The sequence below is a fragment of the Pipistrellus hanaki genome (assembly GCF_964339955.1).
Source record: "Pipistrellus hanaki genome assembly, chromosome: 1".
NCBI lineage: Eukaryota > Metazoa > Chordata > Mammalia > Chiroptera > Vespertilionidae > Pipistrellus > Pipistrellus hanaki.
Genome location: NC_140503.1, coordinates 65,493,234 through 65,513,339, shown reverse-complemented (window position 1 = coordinate 65,513,339; position 20,106 = coordinate 65,493,234). Strand labels below are relative to the sequence as shown.

Sequence of the window (20,106 nt, the reverse complement as noted above, 5' to 3'; positions counted from 1 at the left end):
CAGAAATGCTTGAAGCGTTAACGTAATTGCAAGAATGTGAAAAATGAAGCGCTGAGCTCCTGAGTGAAGTGAAAGGTCAAAGAGAGCCTCACACACAACAAGTCTTTGGAAGATAGCCTCATTAGACCATTAGGTCTGCTACTCTTCTCCCCCTCTTCTGCACAGTGTTTAGCGTGTTTTGTTTTTATTAATAGATGCATTTCCCCCTTTATGTGGCAGCCATTTGGGGTGGTATCAGAAGGGTGGAGTCATAGAAAGCTTCCCAGATTTAACCACATTGAGAAGTCAGTCCATCACCATGACACAGAACTACAATTGAGCCGCTGCGTTGCAGATTCATTGAATTGACGTACATGTCACGTTCAAAATGCCATGGAGTTTAGTTGTCTTACATACAATCTACCTGGTCCAATAAAAACATTACATAAAGCCTCACTACATATGACTCACAAGTTCTTCCACAATGTATCAACTGATAGTTTTCATTTCTGTGTCAGTTGCAACTTGCATAAACCTAGATTCTAATTTGGACCCATTCTCAAGTTAATGCATCCTAGAAGAGACATTTCCTAGATTCTTCCAGAATACCAGAAATACAAAATCCATGGCCAGAAATTTGGAAGAGTGAAGGCCCTCACCCTACATCAACCACCCTCTTGTAAATAGCATATATGGCTACAGCTCAAGCTGTTAAACTGCCCTCTCCTTTGAAGACTGTCTAATACTTAAATAGTGTGGCTATAAACACAGTCATAATAGAGATGAAATAGACCTAGGAGATCAGACACCAGATCATGTAAAATATTAAAAAGTAAAATCTATACACTTTTCTGGACCACATTCAGTAATGCATCTTCCTTTAAATTATCATGTTAGCCATAGATGAGTCATCCCTATCAACATATAATTGCTCTTTTGTGCAATAGGTGAGTTTTAAACGGTAAAATTGATTCCAAATCACACCAGGCTTCCTTGTCATCGGCACTTCATTTCCCCTTTGCCCTCTGACTATTTTAATTTTTAGGACTTGTGACAAAAGTCGCCATGACTGCTGAATGGAAACAAATAGACATCTAAGAATTTCAAAACCCATACGCTCAAGGTAAGATTCCTATATAAAATTCACGCAGGACTTCTGGAGCTAAAACGAACGGATTTTTGCATCTTCTGTGCTTTAGATGCGTTATTGCTTGATTATAGAGAACTCTTACAGTGGGCACTGCAAACAAAATATAATGTTTATAGCATAATTTAAAACTACTGCACCTAGCTGCAAAGGAGGTCATCCTTCTATTTCCGCACACACAGAAGTGTAGATAACCAAATTTGTAAAAGAATTGGCAGAACTAATCAATTGTTAGTGCGATGCCTACTTAAAGACCAGACATCGCACTTGGATTTTTTTTTTTTAAGTAATGCAAGTTAAAGAGAGGAAACACTAAATAGTCTCCTAAATAGCAGCTGGTGATGCTCCCTAACCTGCCATCCTCTTGTTTACAGGGAGGCAGATGTACTGAAGTCATAAAATATTGAAGTTATTTTAGTCATGCCTACTTTGCACAAGGAAAATGCTTGACCTTTTACCTTGCTCACTGCTGTTGTCTCCACTCTGGGAAGCATGACCCCCGCTGGAGGGCCCTGGGGTGCCTGCTGAGTGGGTGGAGGTTGCATCATCGTGATCTCGCCAAGATGCAGGATTCTGATGTCAGGATTCCAAGAAATGTGTCCACAGTTACCGTTTCAGCCATAAACGAGGAACCAAGGAGAGAGATGCAGAGAGAAACAAAATACGTACATATTAATATTTGTGGGATTAGGCATCTATAGATGCCATGCTAAAATATGTTGTCATTTCAGCAATCAGTACCAAAAAGATGCTTTAGAACCTTGATGAGGTCGTGATCACATCAATGCACACATTTGTGAAGACACATTGATATAGACACTTAAAATGGGTATATTTTTATCACCCACAAATTATCCCCTAATAAAGTTAAATTTTAAAGTTGGAAGGGAAAAAAGCTTACTTAAAAACCTCAAAGTCCTTTTTCCTCTTGCCATCTTAATTAGGACATACTCTTCCGTGAAATAGGTCCCAACACTATCGTTTGCTAAATACTTCAGGGCGTTTAACATCTACAAAACTCAGTGAGTCCAGTAAAAAAAAATAAAGAAATAAAACAAAACAAAAAACTCAAGAGTGTATGAGACGGCTCTTCGCACCCTTCAAATGCATCGCCCTAAAACAGCCGGGCCGAAGCTTCGAAATTGTCATCAGCGGGTGATACAACCAACAGACCCAGTGATATTAATCCCAGCATAAGTACCTAATACATGATCAGTTCTGCTTTCATTTGCACAAACAGCAAGAAAGAAAGTGGGACAACTAGGAACCGTCCGCTATCTAACAGACCAGACCAGGCCTTGCCCGTGAGCTCCAGGGGAGCTTCCATGCGCAGAGCGGGGCTCTTTCCTGGGAGAATAAGACTGGTTTCCAAGGACATGCGGGCAGACCCCGCCATCGCTCATGCCACTTCGCTGAGTGTATTCCTCTCCTGGCCCTCCGCCCCTTTCCTGATCACTCCCGATACCCTGCTGCTGCTTAAAGGAAAACAGGAATTCTAATGTACAGGAAAGACTTTATCAGCACCACGTGAAGGCAGGCAAGAGATGGAATTTCCTCTGGCAGAAATGGGGAATGGGAACAAGCACGTGAAACACACCACCCACAGGCCAGCGCCGTGCACTTGTCACCTGTATGCAGTGACTTCGACTGAGCTCACAGACTTACTGGCAAGTAAATTCTGGGGCAGGGGGATTCTTTGAGGGAAAACATAAAAAAAATAACATTCATCTCTGAAAGTACACTATTTCTTCTTACAAGAATTCGTAAGGATTCAGACAGACCAACATGCTTCTAGGCAACAGGCAAACGTGTTGACCATCTGAAAGCAATCTTGCAGTGCTGTCAGTGTACATAGTTTATCCAGAAAAAGAATCAGTCTATCATTTTCCTCAATATCAACTCTATAATGCATATCTAGAACATAAAATGTTACCAAAATAAAATTTGAAACCAAGCTGAGACCAAGTAGAGGACTAGTCTTACTTGGAACAACAACCAAAAAAAAACAACTTACGTGCAGTTACGTTACAAACTGAGTGTAAATTAATATTTAGCATTTTTGATAGATAAGCTATAGAGCTTTGAAATGACCCAAAGCTCTATAGATTAATAACATCTAGCCACTGGCATCGCCATCAGGCATGCAATTGATTCAAAGTGAAAACCCCAAGCAGAAATTTAGTGACTATAAATACAGCACAGGCATAGATCTTTAAAATAAAGATATGTTTTAGGAAATAGATTAGAAAGTGAAATTGCGTAGAATAAAATGAAAACCAAGGATCTCTGTTTCCTATATTAAGACAAAATCGTGTCTGCAATCTCTCTTTTATATCTAAGTTAGAAATCACTCCAATAGTTTCAGCCTAAAGATACTAGTAAATAGGATAGTATGGCATCTCTTGAAGGTTTGTAGCCTCTTTGTGTCAGCTGTTTGCTGGCTGGTAATCAGATAAAGAGGTAGAAGGAGAGAGAGAGAGAGAGAGAGAGAGAGAGAGAGAGAGAGAGAGAGAGAGAGAGAGAGAGAGAGAGAGAGAGAGAGAGAGATACATGGTGTGAGTTTAGTCCTGCAACAGCACTGGCTACAGGCTTCCTTTAGAAAATGCAAAGGCTGCAGCACATTCACCTAAGCTTAACTTTACAGTGTACACAGCAAGTGATGTTAATTTTATGCACTGCAGGCTTTTTATTAAGCCGGCTGCTATAAAAGCTCCTTACCCCTCATGAAAATTACAATAATTAACCACTAACACCTCGACTATGTTTTAAGGCAAATGTCATCCAATAGCTATTAGATAATTGTTGAAGTGAAGCTCCAAGAGGCTTTCTGTTTGGGCACTCGAGTGATTTGAAGGGATCACCCAGAAGGACTTAACTGCACCTGAAAGCAGTGGTTTGTCCCTATCAGTCAAACCTGTACCGAGTTTAAAGCCAGACCTCATTCATTTATAGTTCAGTTTATTTCTTCCGATGGTCTTTCTGGAGGAGGTGTTTTCTAAGGTAAAGGAGTAAAAAGGAAGTGACATGAAGCAACTATTACTTTAAGAGCAGCTGGTTCCTCCAAGCGAGTTGGGTCTTTGGTGTTCAGCCTAGACCTGAGATAGGCTCAAGTTCACTGTCTAACCCACCATGCCCCCATCTCTTCCCTCTTTGCTCCCAGGTGTTTGCTTCCATGGAATATCTCAGGTATTAGCATCTAGTTTCAGAAACGGACGCAACCTAAAGTGCACCATGATATTCATCCAACTTGACAGCAGGAAAGACAGATTGAATCCCTCTGGGGTTTCCAGGCTGAGGAGTTGCCCTAAACTTGAATGTCCTGGGCTACACCATGGTGACCTGACCACAGACCCAGACAAACATTGATAATCTGGTCAATGAAAAAAAATCGCTATCTCTTTGGTCATAAAAAAAATTATAACCTACATGGTCAGACAAAATGTAATCCATTGCCCATAACACCGGCTTTTCCCCCTTAAATAGAAATATTTGTTTATATCACAACTCCTTTCTTCTTCTTTTCCCTTCCTAGATAGTTTCCAAGTTTACATCCTTCAAGAATAACAGCCTGGCTTTCTGCCAAAGTATATGCAGGAGTTTAGTGAATCTTGAAACCAAAGTGGCAATAGGAGAGCATGTAAAACACATGACGTATGTAGAAAAATTTAGAGAAATGCTTTCCCGTGTGCATGTGTGTGGGTGAGCATTCAGGTATACTCGTTCCACAATACACTGTCCCGTTCTTCAGCCAAAAGTATCGGGAAGACACCGAGGGCAAGGGATGAACATGTTTCTATTCCCAGTGGCTCTCATAATTGGGAGTCAAATGTGGTTCTCTCCTTGCTCTTATGTAATTGCGTTAAAGAGCAGCGTTAGCAGGAGAAAGGCAGTGAATACTGAGTGGAGCACAATAGAAGGAGATAGAAAATAGATACAAGGAGCTGAGTCTCCAGAGGCGGTATTTTCTATTTGCTGGGCTACAGACTCACAGCTGATAATGCAAGTTGTAATTAATATAAAAGCAGGAGACAAGCCAGGGGAGCTTGTAGGAGCGGGGCCACAGGAGATCACTCTGCCGCTCGCCTCTGCTTCTCATTTACGCGCAGCTTCCCCCAGAAAACACAACCCTGCCAGTGTTTTCTCCCTTGAAAGTTAAAAAAAAAAAAAATTGACTTAGCACCATCATTGAATTTTGCTAAATCTAGAAAAGAGTGGAGCAAGGACAAGTGTCTCCAGGCACAGGAAGCAGATTGCACGTGTCCCTCTTTTGTCGAGGCTGCAGATGCGGGGGAGGCTGTAACATTTTACACCATCGTGGCATTTCTGGGGGGACCTGCCTAGGGGTCTCTTTAATAAGTCCTGGCGCATGGGTGATGTTTTCCTGTTTAGATAACGGCACACAGCTCGTGGTTCTTCCACTCACAGAGATGATGTGATAAATGTATGAGGGTTTCTAAGTAAATTCAAAAACCGAGTGGGTCAGTAAAACGTGATGAGGCTTCAAGAGAGAAAAAAAGCATACTCCACACAGGTTTTATCTAAAATAATTGGAAGCATCCCAGGCCCCCAATGAAAAGGTGACTCAATGGATGGGGTTAGGGGTTAGGAGAGAGCCTTCGCTTAGAAGGAAGACTCTGGTGCCACCTCTAACTTATCATGTGAACTTGAGCAAGTGTCGTTCTTCATGTTCCTGGGACATGTTTCCTTTCTCTCTCTAAAAGGAAGAAGTTGGGTGAGGTCACGTAGATCACCTTCACTTCTTATTTCTGTTATTAAAAATAATTTAAAATAGCATTTGATTTCCTAGAACCCACACAATAAAAACATATAACACAGAATCAAAAGTTATATATGAACTTGGAAAATACAGTAAAGCAATTCAGAATAGGTGTTCATAAGTGGAAAGTAATATGTATATATATGTATATGTATATGTATATGTATATGTATTATGCAAATGGAGAGTGCAAAACTAATTCGACTATATATGTTTAAACAACAAAGGCAAGATATGCTTGTATCAGTACACATAATTGATATGATTAACATATTCCCTATGACTTTATGATGTTCTCACTCTTAATTGACATTGTGCAAAAATTAGGTTTTATAAAATACGATGAAGACGCCTATCAATAGGTATGCAAGGCTACAAAACTTAAAATGTCAATAGTATGGCTTGAAAAATGTTGGAATTTCCCTTTGCTATTCTAAAGTTGACATAAGAACTCAGGGGAAATGTGTGTGCTTTCAGAACATGGACTCGGTCTGTAAAAATGCACAGAGAGCCAGGTCTTTCCCTCATCCTCCCGCACCCACCCCTCAGTTAAGCTTTGGGAATTCATATAGGCACAGCTCTCAGAGAAGTAGCAAGTACTTATTGCAAATGATTCCTCCATTGAATGGAGTAACTTTTAGAGAAGATGGAAGTTTCTTGTATTGTTGGTGTATTATATTATGTCTCCTATAGTTTTGAATTGTGTTGAAATATTCCATAGAGTACCAGTCGGAAAACCGTAAGAAAATGAATTTTGAAAAATAGCACAATTTTTATCTGAGAGTGAATGCCTGTGGTTGTCAAGTGCATATTTGTTCAATTTCATCTCATCACAGTGACACTGAAAACAGACTCCAACTGCACAACCTAAGTGATTTAAATAATATAATTATTCAACATGGGAAATCGACAGAAAAGCTATCAACCACCAGAAACTACGCAACAGCAATAACAGAAACCTATGCCTTCAGCCATGTCTCCTGGAGTTGGTGGACGGAGCTGAGAGAGAGAACTTTCCCGGAGCAGATCCCAGAGGCTTAGAGAACACCCTGTAGTCCCCCACTAGGAAGAAGAAACTAGCTGATAAAATAAATCATTAATATTACTAATATTCATTTCAAATCCCATGATTTCCCTCTTGGTAGTCTGTAGATCAATCACTTAAGCCTATCCCTCTGCTCGCTGCCCACTCCCCTCTAATTTCTCAGGTAATAAAATAATTTCCCTAAAGACACTGGCCTGTATTCTGTCAGGAACAAGGTTCTGGGAATTCTCCCCTCTGACTTAACCCATTCATTAGAACTGCAGTGACATGAGTAAACCTGACATGTTTAGAGATGTAAAAGAAAACAACAGCATCTCTCCACTTAAATTACAGCGATCGACATAAAAATTAAAATATTTCTCTTTTATTAGTCGTATTATCAGAGCCAGTCAATTTTAAGGCATTCGTCATGAACTGTTGATAAATACAATTGTATATTCTTCCCTAAACTTAACTGGTCCAAAAAACGGAAATATTGCTCCTTATGAACATGGATTAGGAATAGCCATAATATAACTGTACTTACCTTCAAACAAATATATTTCCTGGTCTAAACTCAATCTAAATATATGTAATATCTTTATATGTAAACATAAAGATACTTTTCATTTGTCTGCACTGCACTAGGTCTAAAGACTTGACCTAAAATGAGGTAAAGTAGATAATAGGGACATCACCTATTATCCAGAAATATTACAGACTGGGGAAAGTATGCGTTTTCAAGTTGAAACTTTTTTTAAAATAATTGGTTTCTTGACATGTTTATTTTAAACATGATAAATTTGAATGTCTGGGAAACTTAACATGAACTGCAGCTGGAAAATAGAACTCTGTTCTTTTCACCATCACAGTTTTGTCTCCCCAATATTCCAAAGAACATCCTACTTATAACGATTACTCTTACATCCCAAGTATAACATAAAATACAGTATATTATTATATTGAAGATATAAACATTCAACATCAATTTATTAAACAAAATAAAATAGTAGCTAATGTTGCAAACTGTATTTTCTATTTGATTTCAAACTTCCTTTTATCATTATGCCCATCTTGCAGGTATCAATAATAAATTAAAAAATTGAGAATCTTTACTGAATGTAACATGGAAGATAAGACATTATTTAAATGCATCGGTGTTATATCAGATTATTTATATAAAATTATGAAATGTGAAATCAGCATGACAACAGCCTGATGTGCTAAGTAATAGTATATAGAGGTCATTCTTAAAAGTCTTCCCAAAAGACTTGCTTTTAAAATTTTTATAATAATTACTTTTATTCATTTCTATTTTCAAAAAATGTACTAAGAAAACTGAAAGTTATTCTGGTATCTAAATAGTTTGTTCCTGATGCTTCTCTGTCTGCTTTCCACTGCACAGAATTACATATTCTTTTCTCTTTCACTCTCTCCTTGCCCGCTCCTTCCTAAAACACACACACACACACACACACACACACACACACGTAGCTTGATACCGCTTAATAAGGATAGAGGTGTATGTGTTTTGGGGGTGTCAAACAGCTGTCACAAACTGTCACCTCCATAAGAGAAACCTTGGCACACAACAAATTAAACTACACTTCTTTTTAGCTGTCATTATTCATAGCTAATAAGTTGAAATGTTCTCAGCATTTCATGTGCAAATAAAACCACGAGGAAGCACAGTAGATCAGAACAGTGGGCCAACAGATAAAGCAGAGAAAACAACACATTCGGTCCTTCTGAAGTGGCTCATCATCACCCCTGCACCAGCGTGCACCAAATGAGATCCAGCCTGGGGCAGTGTATTAAATATGCATATCAAAGCAAATGAAAAAATAAACCTGCAGATTCAAATTGGACACATTTATATGCTGAAAATGCCCCTCTAGAACTGCTTTTTGGGTGGTGGTTCTGTGGCATTTTCCCTTTTTTTGTGGCTGGGGGGGTTGAGGGAGGTCCTGCTTGCAGAAGAGGCTGCAGCATGAGAATTCGCTTTGCAGGGGGAGGCCTGGAAATGAATGCAATCAATACACCTCTGGTACGAAAGTGTCAGGAACGGTGAAAACCCTCCAAGGTTTCCTCTCACCTCCTGCATAAAATCCAAGTCTGTGGCGGCCTCGCCATTCCCCACTCACTCAGTGCGCTGGTGGAACAAATTATTGCTTCCTTTCAAAACAAATAGCGGGGGGGCTAAGGTAAGAATGTTATAGTTCAGATCTCTAGGAAATAAAAGGCTTTAAATTCTGATGCCCAATGAGGTGGCAAGCCCTCGTGGGTTCCAAATAAATCAGTTGTCATATCTACTTGATTGGGGGCCTGACAGAGGAGCAACACGTTACAGTGGGCTCTTTTACCCAAAGACAGCGATCATTAAGTTTCTAAAGCATTGTCCTTTTATGGGTACAACTTCTTGAGTGCAATTTAAATATTGCAATCGTTCCATAAACTGGCCTTCTCTATCAGCCAATACACCATAAACAGTTTAGTGCATCTTATCTCTTTCAGGTGAACATCAGCATGTTCTAGATCTATACGTCCACTTGAAAAACAGTTGCCACGAGACTTGGTTCTAGAAAACCAAGTAGTCGAGACCCCTGGGAATATCACGAGAAGGGAAGAGCTCTTTGGCTGCGGACAACTGTGTACCTCTCATTCTACAAACCAGGTAACTGGGTTCCTTCCCACCCTCCCAATAATGTCAAATGCGGATGAATTCAGAACGAGAAAGCCATGAAAAATGGAAATAAATAAATAGATAACAACAACAACAAATGTTCCCACGGTAGTGTCATGCCTCATGAACCACAGCCACCCATCTCAGGGCTACGTATCAGCAAATAAACGTATGTCTCTGCTGCTGCTGCTGCACCCACTTAATTTCAGTTTATAAATTCAATATACAAAAGAGCTCCAGGAGTTTTCCCCCATCGTGATGGGAAAAGCCAAGAGTGTGGATAGCCATAGGAGCTTTCAACCACATAGTATTTATGCCGTCTTAGAACTAGATAGCTGGGACCGAGGTTTTCTTTTCTTTCTTTTCCTTTTCCAACTTTGGTCCTTAGGCAGTCTTTCCATACAACACAGAGGTTGGAAATTAAAATCTGTAACTACCTATTTTCATAACTCGTGGTGGTGGGATAGAAGGATGGGACACCTCACAGAATGTTCATTCTTAAAGCATCTCAATTCATTCCTCTTAGTGCCCCAGGATGGGGGTGGTGGTGTGGGTGGTGTCTTTAAGCCTCAGTCCCTGTTTAACTCCACGGAGCGTTAAATTAATGTTTCAGCCACCAAGTTATTAGTCTAGAGCCTATATCCTTTAGGTTGTGATTCAATTGAATGCAATCTATAGACACCCAGGCTTGAGTTTCTATAAATAAGCTGCTGTTCACACCCACTCTTTAACCTCCTCACTCTTGCCTTTCCTAGCAGCTGCAATCCTTTTTCTCTTTGCTTCTTTTTCAAATTTTCAGTCTCACTACATATGCTTTTTTTATATAAATAAAAGCATCAGACTTACTAGATCAGTTCCAAAATAGGATTAAAAACAGAGAGAATAGAAAGAAATCTCCCTCTGGGCCTGACATCCATAGTAGCTCCTTACTACACTCTCCGTCCTCATTCACCAACTGTTAAAGTGTTAAAATTCAACCACTAACCTAGGGTTACTCAATCACAATTCCCTTCAGCTTTTCTGCAATACATTGTTAATAACTGTTTCATCAAGGTTACTGTCTTTTATTATAAAGATGCTTCAGGCATTTGGCAATAAGTCCATATTCTGACAATAAGTTTCAATAGAGCAAAAGCTCTGAGAATTGTCAAGTGTTCACTCCTTTTATTTCTAATGCAATGCAAGAGTTCCAATAATTCTCAGAATTGTCATCTTGGGAGAGACTTCGAAATCAGCCCCCTCCCCATCTCTCCATTTTTCTCCTGTCCTCTCTCCCTGATCTTCTCTCTCTCTCTCTTTCCCTCCCTTCCTCTCTCTCTCTCTCTCTCTCTCCCTGCTGTACTGATTGCACAGAGTTCAGAAAGCAGAAAAGACAGCAGTCACCAAATCAAACAGACAATTTGCTAACACTCAAGTCACCAAATCCAGGAAACTTTACACATTAAAAGCACAAATCACTCTATCAACTCCCTGACTTGCTTTTTTTTTAATTTTTTTATTCTTAACATAAATATGGAGAGGAGAGGATGGCAAAAGTACTAAGGGAGAGAGAAGACCCTCCCCCCACCAAAGAGACCAAATCACTTAAAAAGAAAGCCAAATCAGTGGAGCTAGATGTTACAAGTTAAAAAAAAAAAGAAAAGAAATGCTTTGCCCAGTGGCCTTAAAAGAATGCAGAAGGCTCACAGACTTACATGGTCAGCGAGATTTGTAGAGGAGCCCGAAAGTTCTTCGTGATCTGACTTGGAGCTGCCGTCTCTCTCATCAATGACCAGGTCGATGGGCATTTTCCCCTTCAAACAGCTAATGTACCGGTGGCAGAAGTTATCGCACAGTTCGTGGACCTAGGAGGAGGGTCATGGTGGAGGGTTCAGCTCGGGCTGTTGTTGTTATTGTTTTGTTTCATTTTTTTTTTTTAAAGGGGGAAACTATCACGTTGCAGGGTTACATTTGGAAAAGGGCAACCGTGTGATGTCTTCCAAACTAAGTCTAATTAATGGATATAATAGTTGAAGCCGAGGAAACAATAGAGTAATTGTTGCAGCAGATATTATTCTCCAGACACTTCCCTGAGCAACAAGTTACAATGGGGAGAGAAGAAAGAGGGCTGGAAAGAACTGGGCTCAGACTGGGCCGTCCAGAGGGGGAGGGATGACCGATTTGATGATAACATCAAAATGTAAGGACGCTGGACCTCGGAACGGCATTAGCATTTGCGATTCAATAAGCTAGGAGGGCTTTTTCCCAGGGAAAGTGACTGAGCTGCAGAGCAATGCAAAGACATCCCAGAGCGGATTCCCTCTGCCTGCCCCTCATGCAGGCTCAGGGCCCGGGGTGAGCTGAGCTAATAGAGACACAAGCAGGCTGAACGTCCAGTAACACACAAATGGTTTGCTGCATTTTAAAAATAATACCGAATGCCTGGGGAAATAAAGAGGTGGGGGGGGGGGGAGGCTACTTCCAAAGGCAAGGCTGCTCTATTTGGCCCATCCTCTGAGCCCCTGGGTTGAGGAGCAGTCAGAAGGAAGAAGGACTGGGTGACATGTTGCTCAAAATCTCCAGGTGCTCAATCCTTCCCTGAGATGGGCAGGTTTGTTCAAAAACACCCCAACTCAGCTAGTAGAGGGAAGTGTACCTCAGAGCGGGGCGGTGTCATTTCCTGCTTACCTTTTCTAACTCCAAAAGATGAAACCTTAGGACTTGTATTGCCTGTATCATCTGCAAGAAAAGTTTACGGTGTGGAGTTAAGACTCTGTGACTTGGGGGTTGGGGTGGGGGTGGAGGTGAGGGAACTGGGCTGGGGGAGAGGAAGCAGGCAAATGGCCAGGCAAAAACCCACCCTGAAGAAACCCTCAGAAACATCAAGTGACTCCTGATCCGCTCTGCCTCCCTGGCCAAGGGGTAGGCTCTTCCTGAACCTGAGCCGAAGCATTTGGTGTCTTTGCCCCTGCTGTTCAGCAAAGCTATTTGTAAAAGGACAGCTTTCCTGGGGCCAGGCCTTCTTTCTCGGCCTGCGCCCTCTTTCTCCGTCCCCTCCCTCGACCTCGACCGGGACAAATTAAAAAAAAAAAAGAAAAGAAAAACAAAAAGGAAAGTCGCTCCTCTGTAGAGAGAAAGCTTTTTAGAGTAGCACACCCGGGCAAAATCCGTCCTTGCTAAAGAAGGAAATACTCCAGATGAATGGCGAGGCAGGCCTTTGAAGGCGGATTTAAGCACTTTTAATATTGAAATCGCGCAAATTAGCAAAAGAATCGCACCTAAAAGTGGCCTGCGCCCGCCGGCCTGCCCCCCACTCCCCCACCGCCCCAGCCCGCCCTCCGACGCGCCTCGCTTCCACCGGGGTGGCTGCCCCGGCCCCGCCGCCGGCCCCGCGCACACACGAAGGAAACCGCTCCGTCCCGCCGCCTCCCGCCCGCCGGGCCGGGCCCCAGCCCCGGGCCGTGTCCGCCGCTCGCGGGCCGGGCGCTGCGCCCCGCCGGCTGCCGCCCGGGCCTGGGCGCCCCCGACGCCCGTCCCGCCCCCTCTGCCCGCGCCGGGCCGGGCCCTCCGCTAGTCCCTGCCTCCCCGCCCCACCGCAGCTCGCAGCTGGGCTCTGAGGAAGGATGCTTCTGGGCAAGGGAGGGGGTCCCGGCCGGAGAAGGGCAGGACGCCGTGCACGAAGCCTTACCAAATTGTCCAGCTCTGGATTCGAGGAAAAGAGTGGCTTTTCGGCGCGAACCTAGAAAGAAGCAGGGGGAAGTCAGCATGAATGACCGCTCCCTTTAAAAAAAAGGGGGGAAAGCCCACCCCAGTCACAGACTGATCTGTGAGTGGGGAGGGTGGGGGGACAGGGGCAGAGCAGAGGGGAGAGAGGGGCTTTGCTAAAATAATAAAATAAAAAAAACCCGAAGCGCGCTGGTGCCTGACCCTGATGGGGTCAGCTTCAGCGGAGCAGGACTCGAGGCCTTCTGGCTCCGGCCCCATGAAGGGGACCCTGGGACGGGTGAGCTGTGGCCGGGAACTCCGAGCGCCCCGAGGACCCCCTTCTCCTCCTGGGGTCCCAGGGGGCGCCCCGCCGCCCGCACCCCGGCGCCCGACGCGGACCGCCCGCAGAGGCGCCGGGCTTCCTCCCCTCCCGGGCACTCCCGGGTCCCTAACCAGCCCCCTGTCCCCAATTCTTGTCCGAGTAGCTACAGGCGAGGGGGAAAAGGCCAAGCCACAGATTAGGAGCAGGTCAGTTTTAATTCGAGGGGTCGAGCCCCTGTATGCCTGGCTTGGGGGGGAAAACAAACACCCATATTTATCTCCGCTTCCAATTTGCCTCCGGGCTCAGGGATGGGGAGGAGCGCGGACCGGGCCGGAGGAACAGATCGGGTGTCCCGGCCTTTTCCTCCCCTTTCATGTGAAGCTCGGAGGGGAGGGGAGGGAGGGGAGAGGGGAAGGGGGGGCGATGGGGCCGCCGAAGGGTGAGCGGGTCAAGGAGGTGAGACCTGCTTGGCGAAGACGGCGATGTCCTCGTTGAAGGAGTCGGAGGAGCAGACGTCTCCGCCGGCCACGCCGGGCTCCCGGGGCGTGCAGGTCGCCAGCTCGCACTTCTCAAAGACCAGAGCTAACAGAGGAAACAACGGGTGCCTAACGGGCAGCGCCACGCCGAGACACACACACGGAGACGGGGGTGCAGAGGGGAAGGAGCGAGAACTGTAATCAACAAAGTTTGGAGGGTTCCGAGTCCTTCTTTTAACAACCACAGGCACGCACCACACTGCACAGCCCTTCTCGTCCCCAGCCAGCCAGCCAGCCAGCCGAGCCGGGGCCAGAAACAGAAAGGGAAACCGGGCCTGGCTCTTTCCCCCACTACCCCGCAGCAGCTCGGGTCCCCTCCGATCTGCTGGCCCCGGGCCCCGCCAAGTCAAAAAGAGCCTCAGCGGGGACGCAATGAAACGTCCAAGAAGCTCAGGCAGCCTGGAGCCTGGAGGGGATCCAGACCCACTCGCTCCCCACGCTCCAGAGGCCACCGCGCTCGCTCCGGAGACCCGGCCCTGACCTCCCAAGAAAGGAACACTCTGCGAAATAAAAATGAAATAAAAATAAAAACCGCCTGGACCCCCGCACTGGAGCAGGCATGGCAGAGGAGGCCGGAGCCTTCGCTTGCTGCATGCATGCACACCCGAGGTGATCTTTCCTCTTGGAGCCCCTCCACCCCCTGGCCTTTTAAACTTGTTTGCTCTACTTCTAGAGAAGCCCAGTGCGAGGGGCAGAATAATAATCATCTTAAATGCTGCTGCAGAGCCCTCATCCAGAGACACATGGCTCCGGCAGGCAACCAGAGACAGGAGCCGAGCGCTAAAACTTGGTGGTGTGCGTGCGCCTCTGCCCTTTGTGTTCCTGCTCCGGGCGGCGGGGCTGCACTCCGGGATGCTGTCGGCGGCCTCTGGCTCCAGGCTCCATGGCTGCCGGCCGGCCGGCCGGCTGTCCCTCCCCTCCCCTGGGCCTCCCGAAGCCTTCCCCACCTACCCTCCGCGGGGAAAGCCCGAGGGGTAAGGTACGCCTTTGGGCCGTGCAGCCCCATCCATCCCGGAGTGCCCTCAGAATATAAAATAATTTCCAGCCGGCTCCCCCCCACCCCCCACCCCCACCCCACCCCCAGCGGCTCTGTGCAAGCAGCAGTCCCTTCCACCCGCTGCACTTCAAGGTCTGCCCCCTTTATTTACAGAGAATTAAGAAGTCGGTGATTAGGGCTTCCTGGCCCACAGAAGCAGCCCTGATCCCAGCTCAAGCTGCATTTACTGACTCCCAGGCTCTCGGTTGGAAAACACAAGAGGGAGGGAAAAAAAAAGTTGTGCTCGTCCTTGGCAGGAAACTTTCTCCTCCGTCAAGGCCTCTGTTAGGGGGCCTGGAAGGACCAGCTCTGCGTCCTTTGGCCAGGAATCCCGTCCTTGGGGAGCAGGCCCTGGCAAGCTTCTCCAGACTCAGTCATTCCGGGGGCTGTGGGGTCCGAGAGTGACAGGGCCCTGGGGGTGGAGGAAACTACCCCTTCTGGGGACTCAGACTCAGGGGGGCAGAACAGGCCCTCTGCACTGTCCTTCCTTCAGGCAAGCGCCCCGGGCCCCCCTTCTTTAAGCAGAAGTAACTCCCCACTTAGTTCGTCACCTTCTCACCCCCCGACCCCCACAAACACACACACTCACACACAGCATGTCAGGTCGTGGTCGCGGGGGGTGGGGGGGAGGGCTTTACCCATAGATCGCGTCCTTGTCCCGCTTCAGGGCGTCGTTGACAGCGGACCCCATGCTGGCCGGCATGACATTGGGGTGCGGGGCGTGCGCGCCGTAGTGCTGCGTGGCGTGGAGCGGCGGCCCGTGGTTCAGGTGGTGGACCGGGGGGATCGGCCGCGGCGCGTGGGGGTCTCCGTACATGGACGCGGGCACCCCTACGCCGTCCATCCCGCCGTAGTGGGGCAGCTCATCGTACTGTCAGGGTCCGGCGGCGAAGGGGGCGGGGGCGCAGGGGGTGAGAGAGGGCGAGGAAGCCGAGGGGGGACGGGAAAGGGAGCGAGGAGAAGGCGGCGAGGGGAGAAGCGGGGAAGGCACGGGGATGGGAGAGGGAGAGCGGTGAAGGGAAGAAGGGAGTGGAGGGGGAGTCAGCGGGGGGGAGGGGGGGAGAGAAAGAGAGAGAGGGAGAGGGAGGGAGAAGAAAATAAAAATAAAAACAAAGTCAGAACAACGGAGAAAAGTACCGAGCACGAGTTAAACATGCACACAAAACACACACACACACACACACACACAAACCCAGCTGAAAACAACGGAGCTGAAAGTTGGGGGAATTTTTTTTTTTTTTTGTATAATTTTTCAAACGAAGAAGCCTGAATTAGGAGCAGCGGGTAGAGCAGGCAGAGGGGGCGGCGAGGCCGGGCCGGAGGGGGTGCCCGCGGGGTCCCGCTCGCTCGGGGCCGGGGCCGGAGGCGGCAACACGGAGCGAGCCAGCCCAGCCCGGGGAGCAGCGGAGTTCGTGTGAGGAGGAAGCCCCCGATCCCACCCCTCGCCCCCCTCCGCCTCCTCCCGAGGAGGATCCAATAAATCAAAAGGCGAAATGAAACAAAATAAAGGGAAGAAAAAAACGCTCCTCATCGGGACGAGGAAGCCGCCGAGGACCGGGGAGCCGGGGGCCGCCAGCGCCTCCCCGGGGGCAGGGAGCGGAGGGTGGGGGTAGGGGGAAGAACGTGAAAGTTACCAGAAACATTATTTAGCAGCTGATTCCCCGCGTCCTTGTCAATTTCTGAGACAAAACAAGCGGCCCCGGCCAGGCTGGGCGGCGGCGCGGCCCCGGCGGCGGCTCCTGGCGCGGCGGCCGGAGCCCGCCCGGAGCCGCGGGAGCAGCGGCGGCGGCGGCGGCGGCGGGAGCGAGAACCGGGGGAACCGCGCTGCTAGGGCACAAGCCGGAGCGAGGCGAAGCGTGTAACAATTGCACACGCAAACACACACACACACACACACACACGCACACACACACCGCTCACACGCACTCGCCGCCCGCCCGCCCGCACAGCGCTGCAACTCGCGCGCCCAGACACGCACACACGCACGCACACACACTCGCACACACGCAGAGGCACGGGGAGCAAAGAAGCCGGGGAATAATTTCGCTGCTATTTTTTAAAAATACTGGCCGCCGCCATCACCAAGCAGCGAGCAGCGGCAGCAGCGGCAGCAGCAGCAGCAGCGGGGAAGGGAGAGAAGCGTTGGGACAGACAGGCCCCTCTTAGGAGAGGATTTATATCTAGGTAAGTGCTGGAGATTTAAACCTACCCTTTGCGCCATCAGTCTGCGCTCCAATAAACTCCTGGATGTGTCGTATGTTTAATATCCCAGTCCGGATAAGAAAGTGATTCTAGCTGAAGATTCCTTTTTTTTTTTTTTTTTGTCCGAATCAAGGAGACTTCTCCCAATTCTCCAATATGTTGTTTTGGTTTTTTTTTAGAGAAGAAGAAAAAAATAAAAATAAAAAAAGCCCAGGCAAGACAACGAAGAGTTGTTGTTTTTTTTTTTTTCCTTTCTGTGATATTTCTTCTTTTTCTCTTTTTTCCTCTTCTTTCTCCTCCTCCTGATCTTCCTCCTCCACCTCCTCCTCCTCCTCCCCCCTCCCCTCCTCCTCCTCTTCGGTTCTCCTTTCCCCCTCTTTCTCTTCTCTGCCCCTCAGTTGGGAGAAAAAAAAAAAAGAAAAGAAAAAGAAGAAAAAAGAAGGGAAAAAAAATTGTCAAGCCCCCGAACTGAAGGCTACGAGCGGCCCGTCAGCAACCCACATGTAACCGAACTGTCGTGTTTCATGGCTTTTTGCCACTCCAGCTGTCAATCAAAGCCCGGAATGTCAAGGTAGTGAATGAATGATGGTTGATGATGATGAAGAGGAGGAATCTTTCAGACCCGGTGGTTGGTTTTTTGTTTTGGTTTTTTTTTTTCTCTTCCAGTAAAACTCCGCGAGGGGTTTCTGCTTCTTGAATTTTTCCTCCCCCCTCCCCCCCCCTCTTTCAGCGTTGCCCCCGTGGTATCTATTCTACGATCCCCTCTCCTTAAAGTATCGGTCAAAGAAAGCGGGGGGAGGGGGGAGGCAAGAAGAAGAAGAGAAAAAAAAACAAAACAGAATAGTTTGCAAAAAATTGGACTTCCTCCCCCTCTTTCCTGGTAGGTATTTTGTCTCTCCCTCCCTCTCGCGCTCGCTCTCCCTCGCTCCTTCTCCCCGGGAGATGAGTGAGTGTCAGTAGGTGTTGGCAGGTTGGCTGCTGCCTGGCTTAGAGAAGAGCCTCGGCTCGGCGGCGCGGGTCGGCGGCGGGAGGACGGAATGACGGAACCCGGAAGTCGCGGTGGCCATAGCCCTCGGTTCGGCGGAGACACATCCCGGGAGCGGGGAGCGGGGAGCGGGAGCGAGGAGGAGCGCGCCTCGCCGAGACTCTGATATGGAGCGAGTGCGATCGGACTGCCCCGACCGAGGAGGGGGGGCCGGGGAGGCGGAGGGCGCGAGGGGGAGGGGAGGCAGGAGCCCAGCAAACCGGAGCAAATCAGCAAGCCGGCTCTTCCGCGGGGACGGCGGGGGGTGGGAAGGGGGGAGGGAGGGGAGAAACGAGAGAGAGAGAGAGAGAGAGAGAGAGAGAGAGAGAGAGAGAGAGAGAGAGAGAGAGAGAGAGAGAGAGAGGAGTTTGTGCACGCGCGCGCGCGTGAGCGAGGAAAGAGGGAGAGGGAGAGAGAGAGCATGAAGAGGACAGGGAGAGCACAGAGAGGAAAACTGCAGAAAACCACAGGGAAAGTACGGTACAGCCTCGGATCTTTTAATATATTTTTTTTTAAAAAAGAAACTTACTTCTAGTTTATTTTCCCATCACTCCGGGCTCATGCCTAACGGGGTCGTGTTGGGAACGTGTGGCATGGCGCTCTGGCTTTTGTTCCTTTTAATTCCGCCGCCCCTACTCTTCTGCGAGCCGATCACAGCGCCCCGAGGCTCTCTGCTCATATCCAGGGCAGCAGGCTCCGCGCACGGTACCGCCGCCGGACTGGAGACTTTTTCCTCTTCTTTCCTTTTCTTTTCTTTTTTCTTTTCCTTTCTTTTCTTTTCTTTTCTTTTTTCTAAGTGGCACTTTCTTCCCGGTGCAGATCCAGGACCCTTGTCAGAACTCATTTTTTCTTTCCAGGATTAGAAGAAGCCAGCTTAACTCAGAGAGCATTCCCTCCAAGCTTTGCGGATCAGGGCCACCCTGGAGAATCTTTGGGGGCCGCTGCGGACTCGGGTGGGAGGAAATGGGGAGGGAGTCGTTTGGGCATTTCATGTCTGATTTCGCCACGGAGTGGTGTGTGTGTGTGTGTGTGTGTGTGTGTGTGTGTGTTCGCGCGCACGCGCGCGCGTCTCCGCACTAGGTCTCCCTTGGAGCTGGAGAGCCAGAAGGGAGAGAGGGACCGAGAGGATGTCCCGGGAGGAGGACGGGCCGGTGCTCCCCTCCCAGCTTTGTTGTGGTCACCCCGGGCGCAGAGGCTTCCGCGCGGCCCCGCCAGCTAATGGCCGTGTTCATTCCCCGAGGCAGTTTCGTGGGATCGGGAGGACCGGGCCGACTCGGAACGAACTTTTCTAACATGGAAAAGGAGGGGAGGGCAGAGGAGGCGAGGTAACCGTCCCGCACCGCTTGTGCAGAAAGAAAGTAGTTCTGGTCGGCGTCTCGCCCAATCGCCGGCCCAAGCCGCACCTACCCTCACCTCCGCGCCCAGGGCTTCCCGGCGGCCGCGCGTCAATCACCCCGGGCCGGGCTGGGGGCGGGGCCACGGCCGCCCGGCGCTGCGCGCAGACCCCGCCGCCCTCCGCCCGCCGCCCCGGGGCTCCCCGCAGCCCCCGCCGCCCGCCGCCCCCTGCGCTCCGTGCCTGCCCTCTGCCCAACTCCGCGCTGTAGCCTGCTCCTAGGCTCCCCCGCCCAGAAAATCGAACTCGGACTGTTCCCCAACACCTCCCTCCAACTTTGAACCCTTTCTGGGGAGTAG

General features: G+C 48.2%; 1 protein-coding gene across 10 annotated transcripts in view; it reads right to left on the bottom strand.

Annotated features, from left to right (window-relative positions):
• Positions 1-19,851, bottom strand: part of MEIS2 (Meis homeobox 2) — a 210,051-nt gene extending 190,200 nt beyond the window's left edge. The window contains exons 1-7 of one of the 10 annotated variants that reach the window (XM_084891345.1): positions 18,944-19,851; positions 15,827-16,059; positions 14,080-14,221; positions 13,278-13,328; positions 12,278-12,328; positions 11,305-11,454; positions 1,585-1,699 (exon numbers count right to left, since the gene is read on the bottom strand). In XM_084891345.1, the coding sequence (XP_084747471.1) occupies positions 1,585-1,699; positions 11,305-11,454; positions 12,278-12,328; positions 13,278-13,328; positions 14,080-14,221; positions 15,827-16,032 (715 nt within the window). In that variant the 5' untranslated portion in view covers positions 16,033-16,059; positions 18,944-19,851. Of the gene's footprint in view, positions 1-1,584; positions 1,700-11,304; positions 11,455-12,277; positions 12,329-13,277; positions 13,329-14,079; positions 14,222-15,103; positions 15,197-15,826; positions 16,060-16,822; positions 17,325-17,397; positions 18,667-18,943 lie in introns of those variants that run through there. The other 9 variants (XM_084891344.1, XM_084891350.1, XM_084891343.1 and 6 more) reach the window with 9 other exon arrangements.
• Positions 19,852-20,106: the final 255 nt, after the last annotated feature.